The 16056-nt window shown below is 43.7% G+C and overlaps 1 protein-coding gene across 1 annotated transcript in view; it reads right to left on the bottom strand.

Annotated features, from left to right (window-relative positions):
• Positions 1–16056, bottom strand: part of LOC137421192 (von Willebrand factor A domain-containing protein 2-like) — an 88690-nt gene that overhangs the window by 17569 nt on the left and 55065 nt on the right. The window contains exon 10 of the mRNA XM_068106992.2: positions 9777–10352. Coding sequence (XP_067963093.2) covers positions 9777–10352 — 576 coding nt within the window. The remainder of the gene's footprint in view (positions 1–9776; positions 10353–16056) is intronic.

Here is a 16056-nt window from a genome sequence, read left to right as displayed (position 1 = left end):
CGTGATGGACCTATAGCTCCATACTTAAATCGAGGTGAAAATATGCCTAAAATTCCCAAAAATTTTCACCTTAAATTATTCAGAATAAAATATTGAAAACGGCATGATTGTTATGTTTTTATGTGACCATAATATCACTTCTCCAGAAAATATAGCAATATCATGGGTATATTACACTGTTTTGACGACAACAAACTTGTAATGTGCGAGGTTGTAAAAAAACGGGGGGGGTGCTTAACTTAATTCTTTGTGTATATATGGGATGAAGATCTGTTGTGCATACTCTTCAAAGGTCTTTGATGCAGCCGGCTTCAGCATCTGGACGATGGCTGCTCCATCAAGCACAATACAGGTCGTGACAGGAGTCTCTGTCTTTGCGTCGGAGACTTCTTCCAAGCATGTGAGGAGATCACTCTTGGTACCAGTGCAGAGGCTTCCACCATCAGACAATGCAGGAGGACATGCCTGATTCTCGTGACAAAAGAACTCCTCAAGGTTTCCATCCCTCGTCTGGCAGCCAATGTACAGGCGTGCGAAGAGTTCACGGTCATTCTTGATGGAGGCGAGCTGTTGCTGACCTTTGCTCTGGCTTCTTGGAGTGGAAGTGCTGAACACCTTCAGCTTGTTACGAGGAATGGGTGCGTCCACTGCCTTTGTTCTGTCCAACAGACACTCTCTGGTGAAAGCCTCGAACTGCTCTTGGCCAATCCTCTTGGCATTCATCACGGTCTCCACAGCAGCAGGATCTGCGATCTCCTTTGTGTCCAGTTTGACTACATCCTGACTCTCCTCCTCGAATGGGTTGCCCATCTCCTCTATGACACCGACGAGAGAGCGAACATCTTTCACAAATGAGGCCTGTACACTTGGCGTCTGATCATGATGACGTGTGTCTGCTGTTTGCCGTCTCCAGTGTTGGTTCCCATCCTGGAATTCTTCGATCACCCTGGCAACTTCTGGTCCCGCAACCATCCAGCGACGTAGGGCACTAGGGTTGTCAGTGAGCCCAACTGCTCCACCGTCTCCTTTGATGCAGGCATTATTCTGCTCATGTGCCTGGTCAATCGGGATTGAAGAGAACACCCTCTGTGTTTTCTGAACGGTGAAGTGGCTTTCCCTGAATTTCCTGGCTACATCTGGGTGTTTGATGGTGAGTTCGGCCATGTCCTTCAGGTGCACTGGTATCCACCTAGCATAGTGGGTGTGATCCAGTGCATGGAACCAGGGGACCAGCTCTGTCAGAGCATCGAGGTACATCATTAACGATCCCTGCCTGAGAGAACGCACATACACTAGAACCAACAGTTCTAGTTCCAGCACGGTTGCCCAGTAGTGAAACTGGGGGATGTCTTCTCCTCTCTGGCAACACCAGTCTTCAAACTCCGGAAGGTCCTCTGCATCCCTGGTTTCTCCCAGACAGTAGTGGTTGTAGGCACGGTGTTGCAGGATGTACAGTGCTGCTGCAGTCACTTGATGTGCTCTTCTTGTGCGCAAGACATGGGATGCTCGCAGGAATGAGTCTGCTGTCCCTGCTGTCGCAATCTCGGCTTGCACAAGTGCTTGCACCCAACCACTCCCTTTCAGCCAGTCCCCCAGTGTCCTCAGTGCCGCCATCTCTATGTGGAGGCCACCAAACATCACCACTATCTGGTCTTCACCATAGCTCTCTGGCCACTTCCACTGTATCTGCTTGGCCAAAGCAAACAGTGGCTGATCAACGGTGACCACTGGTGTCTGTCCAGGATTCAGGTGTTCCACAGCATTCTTCACGACGTCCATTGAGTGCCGGATCATGGCCACTGTGTGGGCACTCTCCAGGAAGAGTGGAAGCAGCGACGTGGGGCAGATGACTCGAGCATCTGGTGGCTGTCGGCTGGCATGAAATGCAGCCCAAGATGTGTTGTCATTGTCCACTGTACCAGTGTTGTCTTCCAGGACTCGCTTTGCATTGCCTAGCCATTGGTATTCTTCATCAGTCTGCTGTTTGAAGTCTCCTCTGGTCAATGACGCCACTTTAGCAGCTGGGACAGGCGACTTCTTGATGCTGCTAGTGACAGGGGGTACATCAGTGTAGTAGTGCGGCAAGGGGGCGACTGTCTTGGACCGTGCATCCCCAGATCCTCCAACAATGACGATACTCCGATCCACTCCTTCACCAGTGTAAGAAGGATGTTGTATGAGGGAGATAGCGGTACCATGGAAGGAGTCCTTTGATGTTGTTGCACTGGGGTTGTGATCTATGTTGTCTACAGCGGCAGTTGTAAACACTTTGCCACGCATCTTCGGAGGGCAGACCACTCGTTCTCTGTGAAACTGTTGGCAGACACTGTTGCCCATCTGTGCTGAGAGCTGGAGCACTCTATCATAGGAGATGCTCAGGCCAAGGTGTGACAGTCTGTCGACCAATTCCTTCTTGCGTGTATGAGCATGCAGCATCATCCCTATGTATATTGGAAGTGGGGTCTCCTGTGCAACACTGTGCCTGACACTGGTGGATGATGTGGTGCCACGTGTTCGCTTGTGTTTGATGCTGTTGAACTTCAGTATCTGAGCTGTGGCAATTGCTGCAGGGTTAGTGTCTGCCATCTGTTCCTTGATGCTGGGTCCCTCTAGGATCATACTGACTAGGGCAAGCAGCAACGGTGGCACAGATTCTTCTTGACATACTTCAGGGAATCCTGTGAAGGGCTTGGCTTCTCCAAACATGTGACGGCGAACAATCTGTGCAGCATGGGCAAGATGGACTGCATCACTATCACTGTCCAGCTCGCAGGCTTTGGCAAGAGCAGCACCGACATCTTCTTCAAATGCCATCAGGATGTCTCTCCCCTTGGTGTGTGCCCGCATGTCAGGAAACTGAGCCAACAGTCTCTGTTTCAGTCGTGTGGAGTGGACTCTCGTGTCGAGCTGGACTCCTTTGATGTTCTGTTCTGGACTGATAGAGCTGTTCCATTCTGGACTGATAGAGCTGGACAAGGTCAGCCAATCTGAATACTGGTGCCGTCTCCTCATCTTGTCTGGTTTCTTCAATGTAGAGGACGAGTTCAGCGAAGACAACTGCCGACATTGCTCGCTCTTGTTTTGTGTCCTGTGATCCTGTTGACTGGGCCTTTCTTGTGCGATTGTAAAGTCCTATCAAGCACCGTGGGTGATACTGGGCGTCTAACGCTATCATGTCCCCACCACTGAGACGGCCCAGCAGTTCTGTATCACCAAGAAGGGTTGCACAGGCACGCACCCGTTTGTCCATTTGGAATGTTGCAGCTTTCCGAAGACTGTCAGCCCCAGCAGGTTGTTCACAGAAGAAACAATTTTCTGGGACCTTCTTCTCTGTACTCGATGAGCGTGAATGTAACCTGGTGCGTTTGCATGCAGCTTGTTCCTCATCGCTCTCACATTCTTTCTTGAGTGCTCTCTTTTGTGCTCTCTGCAGTTTGGTGTTGTTGTACTGGAGCCTGCATGTCTGATGATATTTTGCACCGTGTGCAACCATCGCAGCTTCAATGCCATGACCATCATCGAGTCTTTCCAGGTGAAATGATCCTGGAAGCTCTCCAAGTTCACTGAATTTGACCAAGTTCTCTGCGAGTGAACTGTACCCACTCCCAATGTCTTTTCTCTTTGATTGGTCAGGTTTGGTCAGTGTCTCCGTCTTGTCCTCTTGACATATAAGGCATAACTTCCAGTCAGTTGTGGTGAGGTGCTGTGATGTTGATGGTGAAGTTCGCTCAACATCAGCTAGTCTGAAGCTCTTGGACATGGTGGAACTGTCTTCTGAATCTGCAACGATACAATGATATAATGTTAACATTTTGTTATATATATAATAGAGGGGTTTCCTCCACCATACTAATGGAGAGGAGGATAATTCCTCTATATCGTAGAGCATTTAGCTTGGCACACTTAGGGAATTAGTTTTGTGAGATTATGCCGGAATTAAATTTTCACCTATACCGGAGGCAAGAAGAGAAATAAAATCACATGAGATTCTTTAGTTAAAAAATATTCCCAAATTTATTGAATATTTACAAAACATTTGAATTCATAAATTCTTACAATATTTACACAGCCAAGATTTAAATATAAATCAGTCTAAACTCTTATTAGGTTGGACAGTACATTTTCCAGACATACCCCGTTCTGTTAATTACAGCCTTCGTGTTAAATTCAGAACATGTCAAAACTGTCAGTGTGGAATACACACTTCACTCAAAATACTACTTTATATAAAACATTTCTAATTTAAAGCCTTATAGTAAGAATTTCAGATAAACCCCAAAAAAGTAAGACCAGGTTGGCTATTAGACAACCTGCCTCTGTCGTGCCCACCAGACAAGTGGTTTTAGCCAGCACACATGTGTATCAGGTAAGCTTGTGCTGAGTACATCATACCTGAACAACTCAGTGAGGCAGAACACAGCAGTGCACACCAGGGTGACCCCTTCAGTGCATAAACCAATTAACCTGTCCACTGCAGGGCATATAGAAATGAAGTTATTTTCTGCATATAATAATAATATAAGTTCAGTTCTATATAACAATTTCTGTTATCACCACTACCACTACAACTACCACTACTACAAGCTTTGTCTGGAATTTTGTGGACTAACAGACAAACAGACATACAGACAAGCTGGGATCAAAACATTACCTCCTTCCACCATTGAGTGTAGAGGTAAACATCATGGAAATTATATCATGCCCTAGATTTAATTCATGCTTACCCGTGTATTTGCTTCACTGGTTCACAAGGTCTTTTGCATACATGTAATTCAGACTCTCGTCTTCATTGCTGACCACACAATGTTGTCTAGCTGAGCCCAGATTGTATGTAATTAACTCATTTATGTGGAGTCACAAGGTGATTTAAACACAGCCACACACAAAGAACACAGTTGATGTGGGTCAACACACATGCAGCCTCTCTACTCTTTTATTTGGGTCAGGGCTGTGATTAAAGACATGTAGTGGAGTCATGTTTGTAAACATTGTTAAAGACATGCTACAGTGCATTGTTAAGGAAACAAGACAGATGGAAGCCTATACAAGAAATTTCTGTACTCTAGAAACACAAAAGATGGCTTAAAGGGTCTAGGAAAAGGGGATTATGCATGTTTGGTATTTATTGACAATATGAATGTAATGTTACATAAAATATGCATATGAAAAACACAAATGAATGGGTCACTTTGTTTCCTAATGGGATATGAATTTATATTTTAGACTGTCAGTATATATGAGCTTGTCTGAGTTGTTACTAGTGATTTAGTATAGTTTTTTTATTTATTTATATTTACAGAACTAAGACATTCTTTTCAAAGTATTGTGTTGAATCCAATATTTGCCTAGATAATTTCCAAATAAAATTATATAACAGACTGTGATAGATAATATTAAGTTGAAATTGGTACCATTGGATTCCTTGCCCCCAAAAACATACATTTAGATACCAGAATCAAGTCAATAGCTGCATTACGTCCAGAGATAATAGCAAATGTAGATTTCAAGTGGCGGCCATTTTGAAATCCAATATGGCGGACATAGAGAGAATTTCAAGTGGCCCAATATCTGAAAATGTTCGCAACATATTAATGTACATTCTTGCCAAATTTGGTGCTTGTATCACAAAATGCACAATTCTTTTGAATATTTGGGCTAAGCCGCCCCACTAGGTGGCCATTCTAACACTTGGAGCACATCAATTGTGTAACCTTATTCTTGAAATCCTGTTTTACTATATTGGAAGTGTGTTTTGGATCATTATATTGTTGAAAAAATAAATTCTCCTCGAGGAAATTTGCACAAGGATCTGCATGGTGCTGCAGTATCTGCTTGTACTTCTCTTTTGTTGGCATCCCATTGATTTTTCACAGGTTTTACTTCACCAAAAACTGAGATACAATCCCAGACAGTCACTGAGCCTCCCCCGTGTTTAACTGTAGGCTGCAAGCATTGCATGTCGTAACGTTCTCCAGATCTTCGGTGTACGAACTGGCATCTCTGAGATCCAATTTCTTTTAATTTTGTGATTCATCAGACCAGCGTACCCGCGATTTTCACAAGGAACTGCATGATGCTGCAGTATCTGCTTGTACTTCTCTTTTGTTGGTGTCCCATTGATTTTTAACAGGTTTTTCCGACACCAAAACCTGAGATACAATCCCAGACACTCACAGAGCCTCCCCCGTGTTTAGCAGTTCGCTGCAAACATTGCATGTCGTAACGTTCTCCAGATATTCGGTGTATGAACTGGCATCTCTTTGATCCAAAAAGTTTAAACTTCCATTCATCAGACCAGGGTACCCGGATGCAATTGTTCAGTCACCCGATCGTGGTGTTGCCCTGCAAATTTCAGTCTTTTCACCTTATTCTGTGATCTCATCAGTGGTTTCTTTGCTGCAACTCTGCCATGGAGACCTGCTGCAATCAGCCTTCTATGCAGGGTGTTGGACAAGATGTTAACTTTCTCGCCTTCTCTCATTTAACTTGTTAGCTGCTAACTTGATTTTCTTCTATGACGCAAGCGAAGCAACTTCCTGTGTTTGTCTTGCCTTGGGGAGGTTGTTCTGGGTCGCCATGGCCATTTCTTGTCTTATACCGATCTTGTTTGTTTCAGGCGTTGCAAAGTGTGCCTCACACCATTGTTGGAGATCTTCAGATTTTCTGCTCTTTTGTTCATAGTTTGTGTTCTGTTTGTTTTGTGCCCTTCTTCTTGCAGAGTTTCGATCTTCACACACTGCTCTGTTGAGAGTTGCTTCATTGACGCCATTTTTAACACACTCATTCAAAGACTTTAAAGCAAAGGAACCAGATTTTTTTTTTTGTATACAAGATCGAGGCTCGTGTAAGAGCTAACATCAATCACAAAAAAAAAAACGGACACACAAAACATACAATAAAGGGAGCGGGAGACAAGATGGGGAGAGAGAGGGAAACACACAAGTTTGACAGCAAAGAACAGGCACAACGGAGGATCAGTGGGAAGGAGAGGGCTTGGTGGGAGAAGGCATGGGAAGGCAGGGGCAGGGGTGGGGGGGGGGGGGGGGTGGGGAGGTATAAAGCATATAGACACTGCTAGAACTTCCAGGAAAGAAAGAAGTCGGGATTTCAAAAACAAGTGGATCTGGGGTGAATTAACGGGGGTAGAAGAGATGAAGCTTTTGGATGGGGAAAGACAAGAGATGGTGGTGAACAGCTGTTTTAAAGACCTGGAGGGAGGAGTGGGATTGAAGAGAGTGAGGGAGTTTGTTCCAGAGGCGGGAGTAAAGAGGAATGAAGGAGTGAAGGTGAGCAGAGAGTCTTGATTTTGGCAATTTCACCAGAAGGGGGTTACTGGCAGATCTTGTGCAACCTGTAGGAATATTTGGGGGACAGAGCACAGACAGAGCTCGGGGAGTTAGGCCAGATAGGAGTCGGTAGAAGACAGAAAGACCACCAACCTACCTGCGGTGAGTGAGTGAAAGGCCCTCGGAATTAGCTTCATCGCGGGAGATTCCAATGATTCTGAACGCTTTGGTTTCAACAGCGTGAAGAGGAGCTAGGTGTGAGGCAGGAGCACCAGCCCAGAGGGGAGAGCAGTATTCCATTGAGCTGCGGATGAAAGCCTTGTATGTGGTGAGGAGCTCAGGTGTGCCAAGGAAGGACTTCGCACAACGGAGGATGCCCAGTCGGCGACTGGCTTTGGAGGCCAGCCTGGAAATGTGGTTTTCCCAGGAAAGATCATGGCAGATAGTGAGACCCAAAAGCTTGAGCGACAGAACTTCTTGGAGAGGATTATTCGGAAAGTGGATGGGAGGGTTGTCCAGTCGGTCTTTTCGGAGAGACATCGTAAGAGTGTGAGATTTGTCAGGATTGAAAGACATGTTCCACTTGTTTGACCAGTCTGTGATTTTGTCCAGGTCTGCAGAGAGTGAGGATCTGAGGGATAACGAACTTCACATATTCAGTGGTTTGCAACTTTTTTGTGATTTCTTGTAATTCGCATTAATGTAACTGGTGTTGATTACTTCAACTATTAATTATTATTTACTCTACAAAAATCCACAAACTGCTTCCTGCATATTTGATTTGTGGTAAGGGGATATTACTTGCACATCTTATATATTTGTGGCAAAAATAAAACTTTTTAAATTTTCTAATTTGCTTCATATACTTAAGGTAACTGTGATATTAAATAATTGACCGATACAGAAATTTGAATTATCTACCAATATTGTACACTTGCAACTTTCCACAAATGTTTAATGGGGAACAGAACCACAAAAGTCAAAATGACCCAAACTTTTCACAGTCCTGTATTTTTCAATCTTTCAAACATATAATCATGTAAAATATTTCCAGGTTTATTTGCAGGCTTTAATAATAATGAAAGTTATGGTTTGTTCAGAAAATAATAGTCACGATGGCTGATGGTGACGTCATTGTGAAAGACGTATGTCCAACGGATGAGATGAGGCAGTCAGTAAAGTTTTCATCAAATAAATGTTGTAAGTCGGTAAATAATTTGGTTTGAAACCACAGACACTCAGGTATAGTTATAAATGCTTTGAAAGGGCAGCATTTTCTTTTCTTTTTTACAGTGATAAAAGGTTCATGGAATGACATGCAGGACAAGGACATTAAGAGACATCAATGTACTTTTTAACATGAATTACAAGGACATTTGGAAGGAGTGGACAAATTAAAGCAGTATATGGGATTTGACCCTGGGCTACCTCTCAGCTGAGGACTGAAGAAGGAACATCAACAGTTTGACTCTTATTGGGACCTATTATCAGACAGTGTTAACAAGCACAAGATCCAAATGCCTCATATTGAGGATTGAAATGAGCACTCTCAAAATCCATCATGATGACAAGATTCATATTATGAAATAACTAATCCCAAATAACGTCATTAAAATGTAGCACTCTAAATGTGATGAAGCAGACGACATAAAGCCAGTTGCTGGCGTGATACACATAACTGTCTGGCTGGGGCGGTCCCTGCGGAGATGGGCGTTATTGCATATGTAACCAGCTGTGAGAGTGGGAGACTGCCATACTCGTGGCTATGATTCTTTGAGAGCTAGTATTAATTTGTATTAATACTAGTATTAATTAAATTAATTAATTAAAATGTGTTATTAAAATTAAAAATTTTTTAAAATGTATTATTATTAAATAAAAAAAAAAAATTAAAATATTAATAATTATTATTAAATTAAATATTATTAAATAATTATTAAATAAAAAATTAAATTAAATTAAATATTATTAAATAAAATTAAAATGTATTATTATTAAAATGTATTATTATTAAAATGTATTATTATTAAAATGTATTATTATTAAAATGTATTATTATTAAAATGTATTATTATTAAAATGTATTAAAATGTATTAATTAAAATGTCTAGTAAGAGTATTAATTTGCTGCTTAGTAGCTCGCTTCATTTTAAATGTATTGGGATGCTTTGCTTGTATCACTTAGACTAATGTTATGATATTGTGTTATGTTTAGATGCACCAGGTCGATTGCAATAAAGGCTATTTTCTTGAGAGGTTTCTGGCTCTGATTTCACAACAGTAATTCTAAATAAATATTTTCTAATTATTATTTTTAGACAATTAATTAATTTCAAAACAAAACAATAAATCAAAACAAATTATTTATATCTTTTCAAAATATTCAATTTTTTAGTAACAGCATAGGATTTTAAACAAGGTTTATTATAGTTATTGTTAAAGGTTCAGGTAGCAGCCACTCTTTGGATTAAATAATGATGATTGTTTTACCTGTCACAATGAAGTTGCATATTCTGTTTCGGATCTCCCGAACCCTGGTGAACAGATCAACCTTGTTGTGGAATGTTAAGTATCCTCGACCTGGGCTTCCAGCTGCCCAAAGCACAGCCTGCGCTCTCTCGCTACCAACCGGCAGCAAAAACACTTCATTTTCTCGGGCTTCACGTGAGGCCACCATTATGGCGTCGCTCTCATTGCTTGGAGATCCTGTCAAGAGCAGAAGCACGTGGGGAGCAGAAAGTCGCCCACCAGCTTGCACCGAGAAACCATTCCGTGTCGCGTACTCCATCGCACCGACCACGTCGGCAAGACCTCCGCGGAACAAAATGGCCTCCAGGGTCTCGATGAGTGAATCGGGCTCGACGTGAGGGCCAAGGCCGATCTCAACATGGACGTCATCGGCGTACTGGATCAATCCCACATGTACACGGCCTGACCGTAACCCCAGTGCATGCACAAGGCGTGAAACAAAGGCCTTGGCGAGGTCAAAGGTCTTAATTCCCATTTCCCAGGAGCCATCGAGCAATATGAGAAGGTCGACCGCACATTCTTGGACTGCTGCTGGTGCTGCAAAAACAAAACAACCTCTTACAAACTCCCTCACACTCGTCCAGTTTACTCAATAATTAATCTTTACATGCTGATTCGTCAAAACAGACATTTTCATTCAAAGGGATTCTATGTTATTACAATCCTTCTTAACCATCCTCACGCATAACTACAAAGTCTTTGCTGTCAGGAATTTTCCTTGTATCAGAAGAAGAACTAGAACGCCACTCAGTAGAGCGCATGCTCCCGCCGTGGGTCAAGTTGGAATAATACGTTTTGTTTAACATCCCTCTCCCCAAAAATTCCCCAAAAATTCCTGGATCCGGAATAATATCCTGAGCTTCACCAAAAACGAATCAATTCTTCCTTATCCTAAGGGCAATCATCCCACCAACTTTCATCCAAATCCGTTCAGAAGTTTTCCAGATATCTTGTTCACAAACACACGAACACACACATGGACACGATCGACTGCATTACTCCCTGGCGGGAGTAATAAACCTGAAAATCGCAGAGCCAGAACCAGAATTATTTATTTGGTCTGGGAAGCCAATGCGAGGTTTCTTCTTCTTCAGCCTCTCACAACCTGGGTGAATATGCGATCTTAAAAAAAAAAAAAAAGTTGGAATTTTGCCAAATCTGTTTCATTCGTTTGTTAATACTAGGGCATGCCCGTACTATATATAAGCTAGGACGTGCCCGTACGTGGGTGCCCGTTCCTTGCCAAAAAAAAAAAAAAATTTGTGAAGGGGTGTGTGTGTGTAAACATCCTAGGGCGTGCCCGTACGTGGGTGCAAAAAAACATGCGTGCAAACAACAACAACAAAAAAAAACTTTGAAACCACGTGGCAGTAACGACCACAGAACCCCCCCCCCCCCTCTATTTACATGAATGGTTTGGTCCATTCGCAACGACCACAGAACCCCCCCCCCCCTCTATTTACATGCAATGGTTTGGTCCATTCGCAACGCCAAAGCGAACGGCGAACGGCTAAATCGCCATAGCTCGGTAAGTACTTGTCCGATTAATTTCAAACCTTGAAAAGGCACATCCTCGGGTCCCCAGCAATATACCTGGCAAGTTTAAAGTATATCGGACCCGTGGTTGTCGAGAAACAGCGGTCACAGACAAACAAACAAACGTACAAACGTACAAACGTACAAACAAACACACAGAGATTACTGGAATTATAGATAGATACCTCAGCCATTGACAAATCTGGAATTATAATTTTATTTGAGGTTCAAATTAACCTTGGAGATTGTGTCAAACGATGCCTGCAAGTCTGTACATGTGATACCGTAAATAAATTAATCGTCCACAGTCGAACTCTTCTTCTTCACGCAATAAAAACTTCTAGCTTCCAGACCGTACATCGAGTCATCTTCAAATTTTGCACACTTGTTACTCTTCATGACTTACACTACAGTATGAAGTTTCACGTCGATCCATGAAGTGGTTCAAGAGATAAAAATGTTTTTATTATTTGCGTTTAATTAACGATATCTGCCAAACCACGTGACCTATTGCAAATTCCAAAAGGACATTTCAGTAGCCGGCGAAGCCGGTGTTGTCAATAAACGCGTACGTATTATGTCGAAAACCAGATTATGCTGTATCCCTTGGCTTGAGAATTCCGAAGCGCAATGGAGGCCGCCATCTTGCGGATGCGGAAGTATGCATAACAAATTGAAAAACGTTCAATAGGAGTTTCTTTCACCCGTCTTTGTTTGATTCACAATCTTATGCACCTCTAATTTATTATTAAAATACTTTAAGACCAACCTCGGCCCGCACGGGCCTGGTTATCTTCAACGAAAAGCGTCACCAAACACCGGAACCAATGAGATTCGAGCATTTGAAAAAATATTTCTAAAACCAAATCACGCAATGGAGGCCGCCATCTTCCGGATGCTGAAGTTTGCATAAAACAATTGCGAAAAAGTTCAATAGGAGTTTGTTTGACCCGTCTTTGTTTGATTCACAATCTAATGCACCTCTAATTTGTAATTAAAATACGTTAAGACCAACCTCGTTATCTTCAACGAAAATCGTCACCAAACACCGGAACCAATGAGATTCGAGCATTTGAAAAATATTTTTTTAAAGCTTATTACGCGTTTCTGAGGGTGAAAATGGCGTCAAATATTCTAAAATTGACGAAGAATTATTTTTTAGTAATCTCGCGGCCGTCGGGGATAGTTTTTCACGGCCGGAAATATCCGAAGTTGAGACGGAATTCACCGAATTAATCAAGAAGTAAATTTTATCAATTTTAATCTCATCAAGAATGCAAAGGGTACCTACTACACCTACTACACCAACGGCACCTACTACACCTACCTACTACCAACTACCTAACCTACTGATGCCATAGTGATGGGTAAAATAGTGGCAAGAGGCTTTGGCTTTGCCGGCTCATTGCGGCTTTGCAGTCGGGTACTAGTAGACTGATATGCTGAACAGATCTGTGAAGTTTCCCCTCAATTGGATCACAAATGAGGGAGGAGCTAGGTTTTAAAGGTTTGTGCTTAAAAACGTCACAACTCTGAAACCATGTGATGCATGACGTCATGCTCGCTGGCTCTTTTGTTCGTCATGGGTATGCGATTCTGGTGTTGGCTTAGAGCCTGGTGTTGGCTTAGCGGTCAGGGTGCCGGCTTGGGATCCTAGGATCCTGGGTTTGAATCCCGGTCGATCGCTGAATTAACTACCAGGGGGGTTGACTCAGCCTGTCATCCTTCTGAGATCGGCAAATTGAATACCAGGTCACTGCGAGGCGAGATCACGGCGAGGGCACGTCTTTTCGAAGCTGCTCCATGCGCTCACGCTTTCGAAGCTAAGTGATATTTCTCAATCGTGTTTTTGTCGAGACTGTATCTATCTTTCGGTGTATGTACCTATAGCGTATCTTTTGGAAAATTTTCGGTGCTAATTTTTCGTACATGTATACACAATCGTCTGTTAATGGTATCGAGTATTCTGCGGCCTAGTACTCGTAGGCTTGGACTACCGTACCGTCTCCGACCTTGTGGTTTGTTTTTCTCTCAGCGATTCGTCGAATGCGCTGAAATTATTTTCGTTCTCTGTTTCGTCCCAGTCGTTCACCCCGTACCTCCTTGTTTAATATCTGTACTCACAAAAAAAAAAAAAAAAAAAAAAACCCCCCAAAAAAACTATTTCCTTCCCAGGTCTTATTCGTTTATTTGTTCTTTTTGGTCGTTCGTTCTTCGTTCGCGATCACGCGGTTAGAAATGTATAATCTCTCCCCTGAACAACTATTTTCTCTCATATATTATAACACCCTTTTCTTCTTTTCCTACAAAAGGATGCTTTCGTCTTGCTCACCAAATCTATTCATTCCAAAAAATATATATAATACCATCTCTTACAGTTCCTCCTTTCTACATTCCCTAAACTATCCAGAACTCCATCCCTCCTCCAGTGTCCTCAAACGTATTTTTGACTCGAAGGTCTCAAACTCATTTTGCAAAAAATGTTCGTTTCCCATGAATCGTACACTTTTCAAAATCCAATCTCACCCCTCCCCTCCAAATCCTCCCCATCACCCATCCCTTTCAAATCTCCCCCCTTGCCCCTTCCCTCCCCTCCCTCCTAAACTCCCCCCACACCCCTCCCCTCCGAGACTCTCCCTCGCTCCTCCCCTCCTAGACTCCCCTCTCACCCCTCCTCCTCAAAGCATCCTCCCTGCTTCTTCCTCCTTCCAACTTTCACCTTCATCTCCCCAAACCTTCTGCCTTGCTCTTCCCCCTCCTCAAATAACACCTCACTGTGCCTCACCCAATCTCCATCAAACCTTTTGTCCGCCCCATTCTTCCCTTTCTCCAAGCTATTCTGAAATCTCTGACACACCTTCAACAGCTCTCCCTACCTCTTCCTCCTCTTCCACATCTTACCCTACCCCTCCCCCCCCCCCCTGTTCTGGACCCGATGCTCCCCCTTCCTCTTCATTAACGGTATGGACCTCAAACATCCGGGGCCTTCGCTCAAACTTGACTGACCTCTCCATACAGGTTGCTTCTGACAAACCAGATGTGATCTGCTTAACAGAAACTTTCCTCCTTCATGATGTCTCTGATGCCTTGGTATCTCTCCCAGGTTACTCCCTCCTCCGGTATGATAGACCTGAGCCTCGTCCTGGAGGTGGGGTTGCTATCTTTATAAAAAACTCTCTTCCTCACTCGCCCTCCACTGCCCTCTCTCCACCTCACCCCCAGGAATACCTTTGGCTACGGCTTCCCCTTCGCTCCCACCTTTTGTTCATATGTGTGTTGTACCGTCCACCAATCAGCGATGACTCCATCTACATCTCACTGTCTGATAATATGGACCAACTTCTATCTACCCATCCCAACTCTCTCTTCCTCATATGTGGTGATTTCAATTGTCACCATGCCAGTTGGCTGGGTGTGGGTACCTCTCTCACCAGCCATGGCTCTTCAGCAAAGGACTTCTGCGACTAACTGGGACTGACACAATCTGTCAATTTCCCGACCCGGATCTCAGTCAACGGAGCATCTTCTCTTCTGGATTTGGTTATGACAAACTTCCCTGAAAATGTCTGCTGCTCTTCTTCTGCTCCAATCGGCTCATCTGATCATGTGCTTGTCAAAGTGGACATCTCTCTGGCCATTCCCAGAGAGCCTCCTCAGCGTCGACGAGTCTGGCATTTCACTCAGGCCAACTGGCACGGTCTTCAAGCAGCCATCAATCATCTGGACTGGTCTCCCATCTCTACCGCCTCTGACATCAACTCATCCTGGGAATTCTTTCAAAGTAAATTGCTCTCTCTCATGCACAGATTTATACCATCTCGTCTTCAGTTGTCATACCCTTCCTCCCGTCCATGGTACACGGAATCTTGTGGTGAGGCTGTTGCCCTGAAACAACTTGCTTTCGTCTCCTGGAAAGCAAATCCAACGGAAGGAAATCTCATTTCCTTTCACAAAGCCCGAAACAAGTGTGTGTCCACCCTCAGGAGAGCCAGGAAACAATATCTCACCATTCTCAAGACCGAACTCTCTTATCTGTCTCCCTCTTCCAAATCCTGGTGGCGTCTGGTCAAATCTGTTTCTGGTGTTTGTTCCCCCTCCATCCGCTCCCTCACCTCAAACGGCTTAACGGCTGACTCCGCACGTGAAAAAGCTGAATGCCTCAACTCTGTGTTTGCCTCTAAATCTTGTGTCCCAAACCCATCCCTCTCTGTACCCACCGTACCCAGTCGTACCCAGCTGCTCCTGGACTCTGTGTCCTTTCCTCCTGACAAGGTGGAAAAGTTTCTGGCAACCCTCGACTCTGATTCTGCAACTGGTCCTGACGGCATCAGCCCACGGGTCCTAAAATCATGTTCTTCTGCACTTTCACTCCCTCTTTCTGTTCTCTTCACCCTCTCTTTTGCTCAAGGTCATCTGCCATCTGCTTGGAAATCAGCCAACATCACCGCTTTGCACAAAAAAGGTGCAAAAACAGATCCCAGCAACAACAGACCAATCAGCCTTCTCCCAATTATCAGCAAAGTCATGGAATCCATCATTGCTTCAGATATTAAATCTTTCCTCTTCTCCAATGGCTTGATCTCTGATCATCAATTTGGTTTCAGACCTGGTCACTCTACTCTGGACATGCTGCTTCTGCTTTCTCAACAATGGATGGAGGTCCTCAACGCCAAACAGGAAATTAGAGCTGTCTCCCTTGACATTT

This window comes from Myxine glutinosa, chromosome 2 (genome assembly GCF_964187855.1).
Source record: "Myxine glutinosa chromosome 2, kmMyxGlut1.1, whole genome shotgun sequence".
Taxonomy (NCBI): domain Eukaryota; kingdom Metazoa; phylum Chordata; class Myxini; order Myxiniformes; family Myxinidae; genus Myxine; species Myxine glutinosa.
This window is presented reverse-complemented; position numbering and strand designations above follow the sequence as displayed.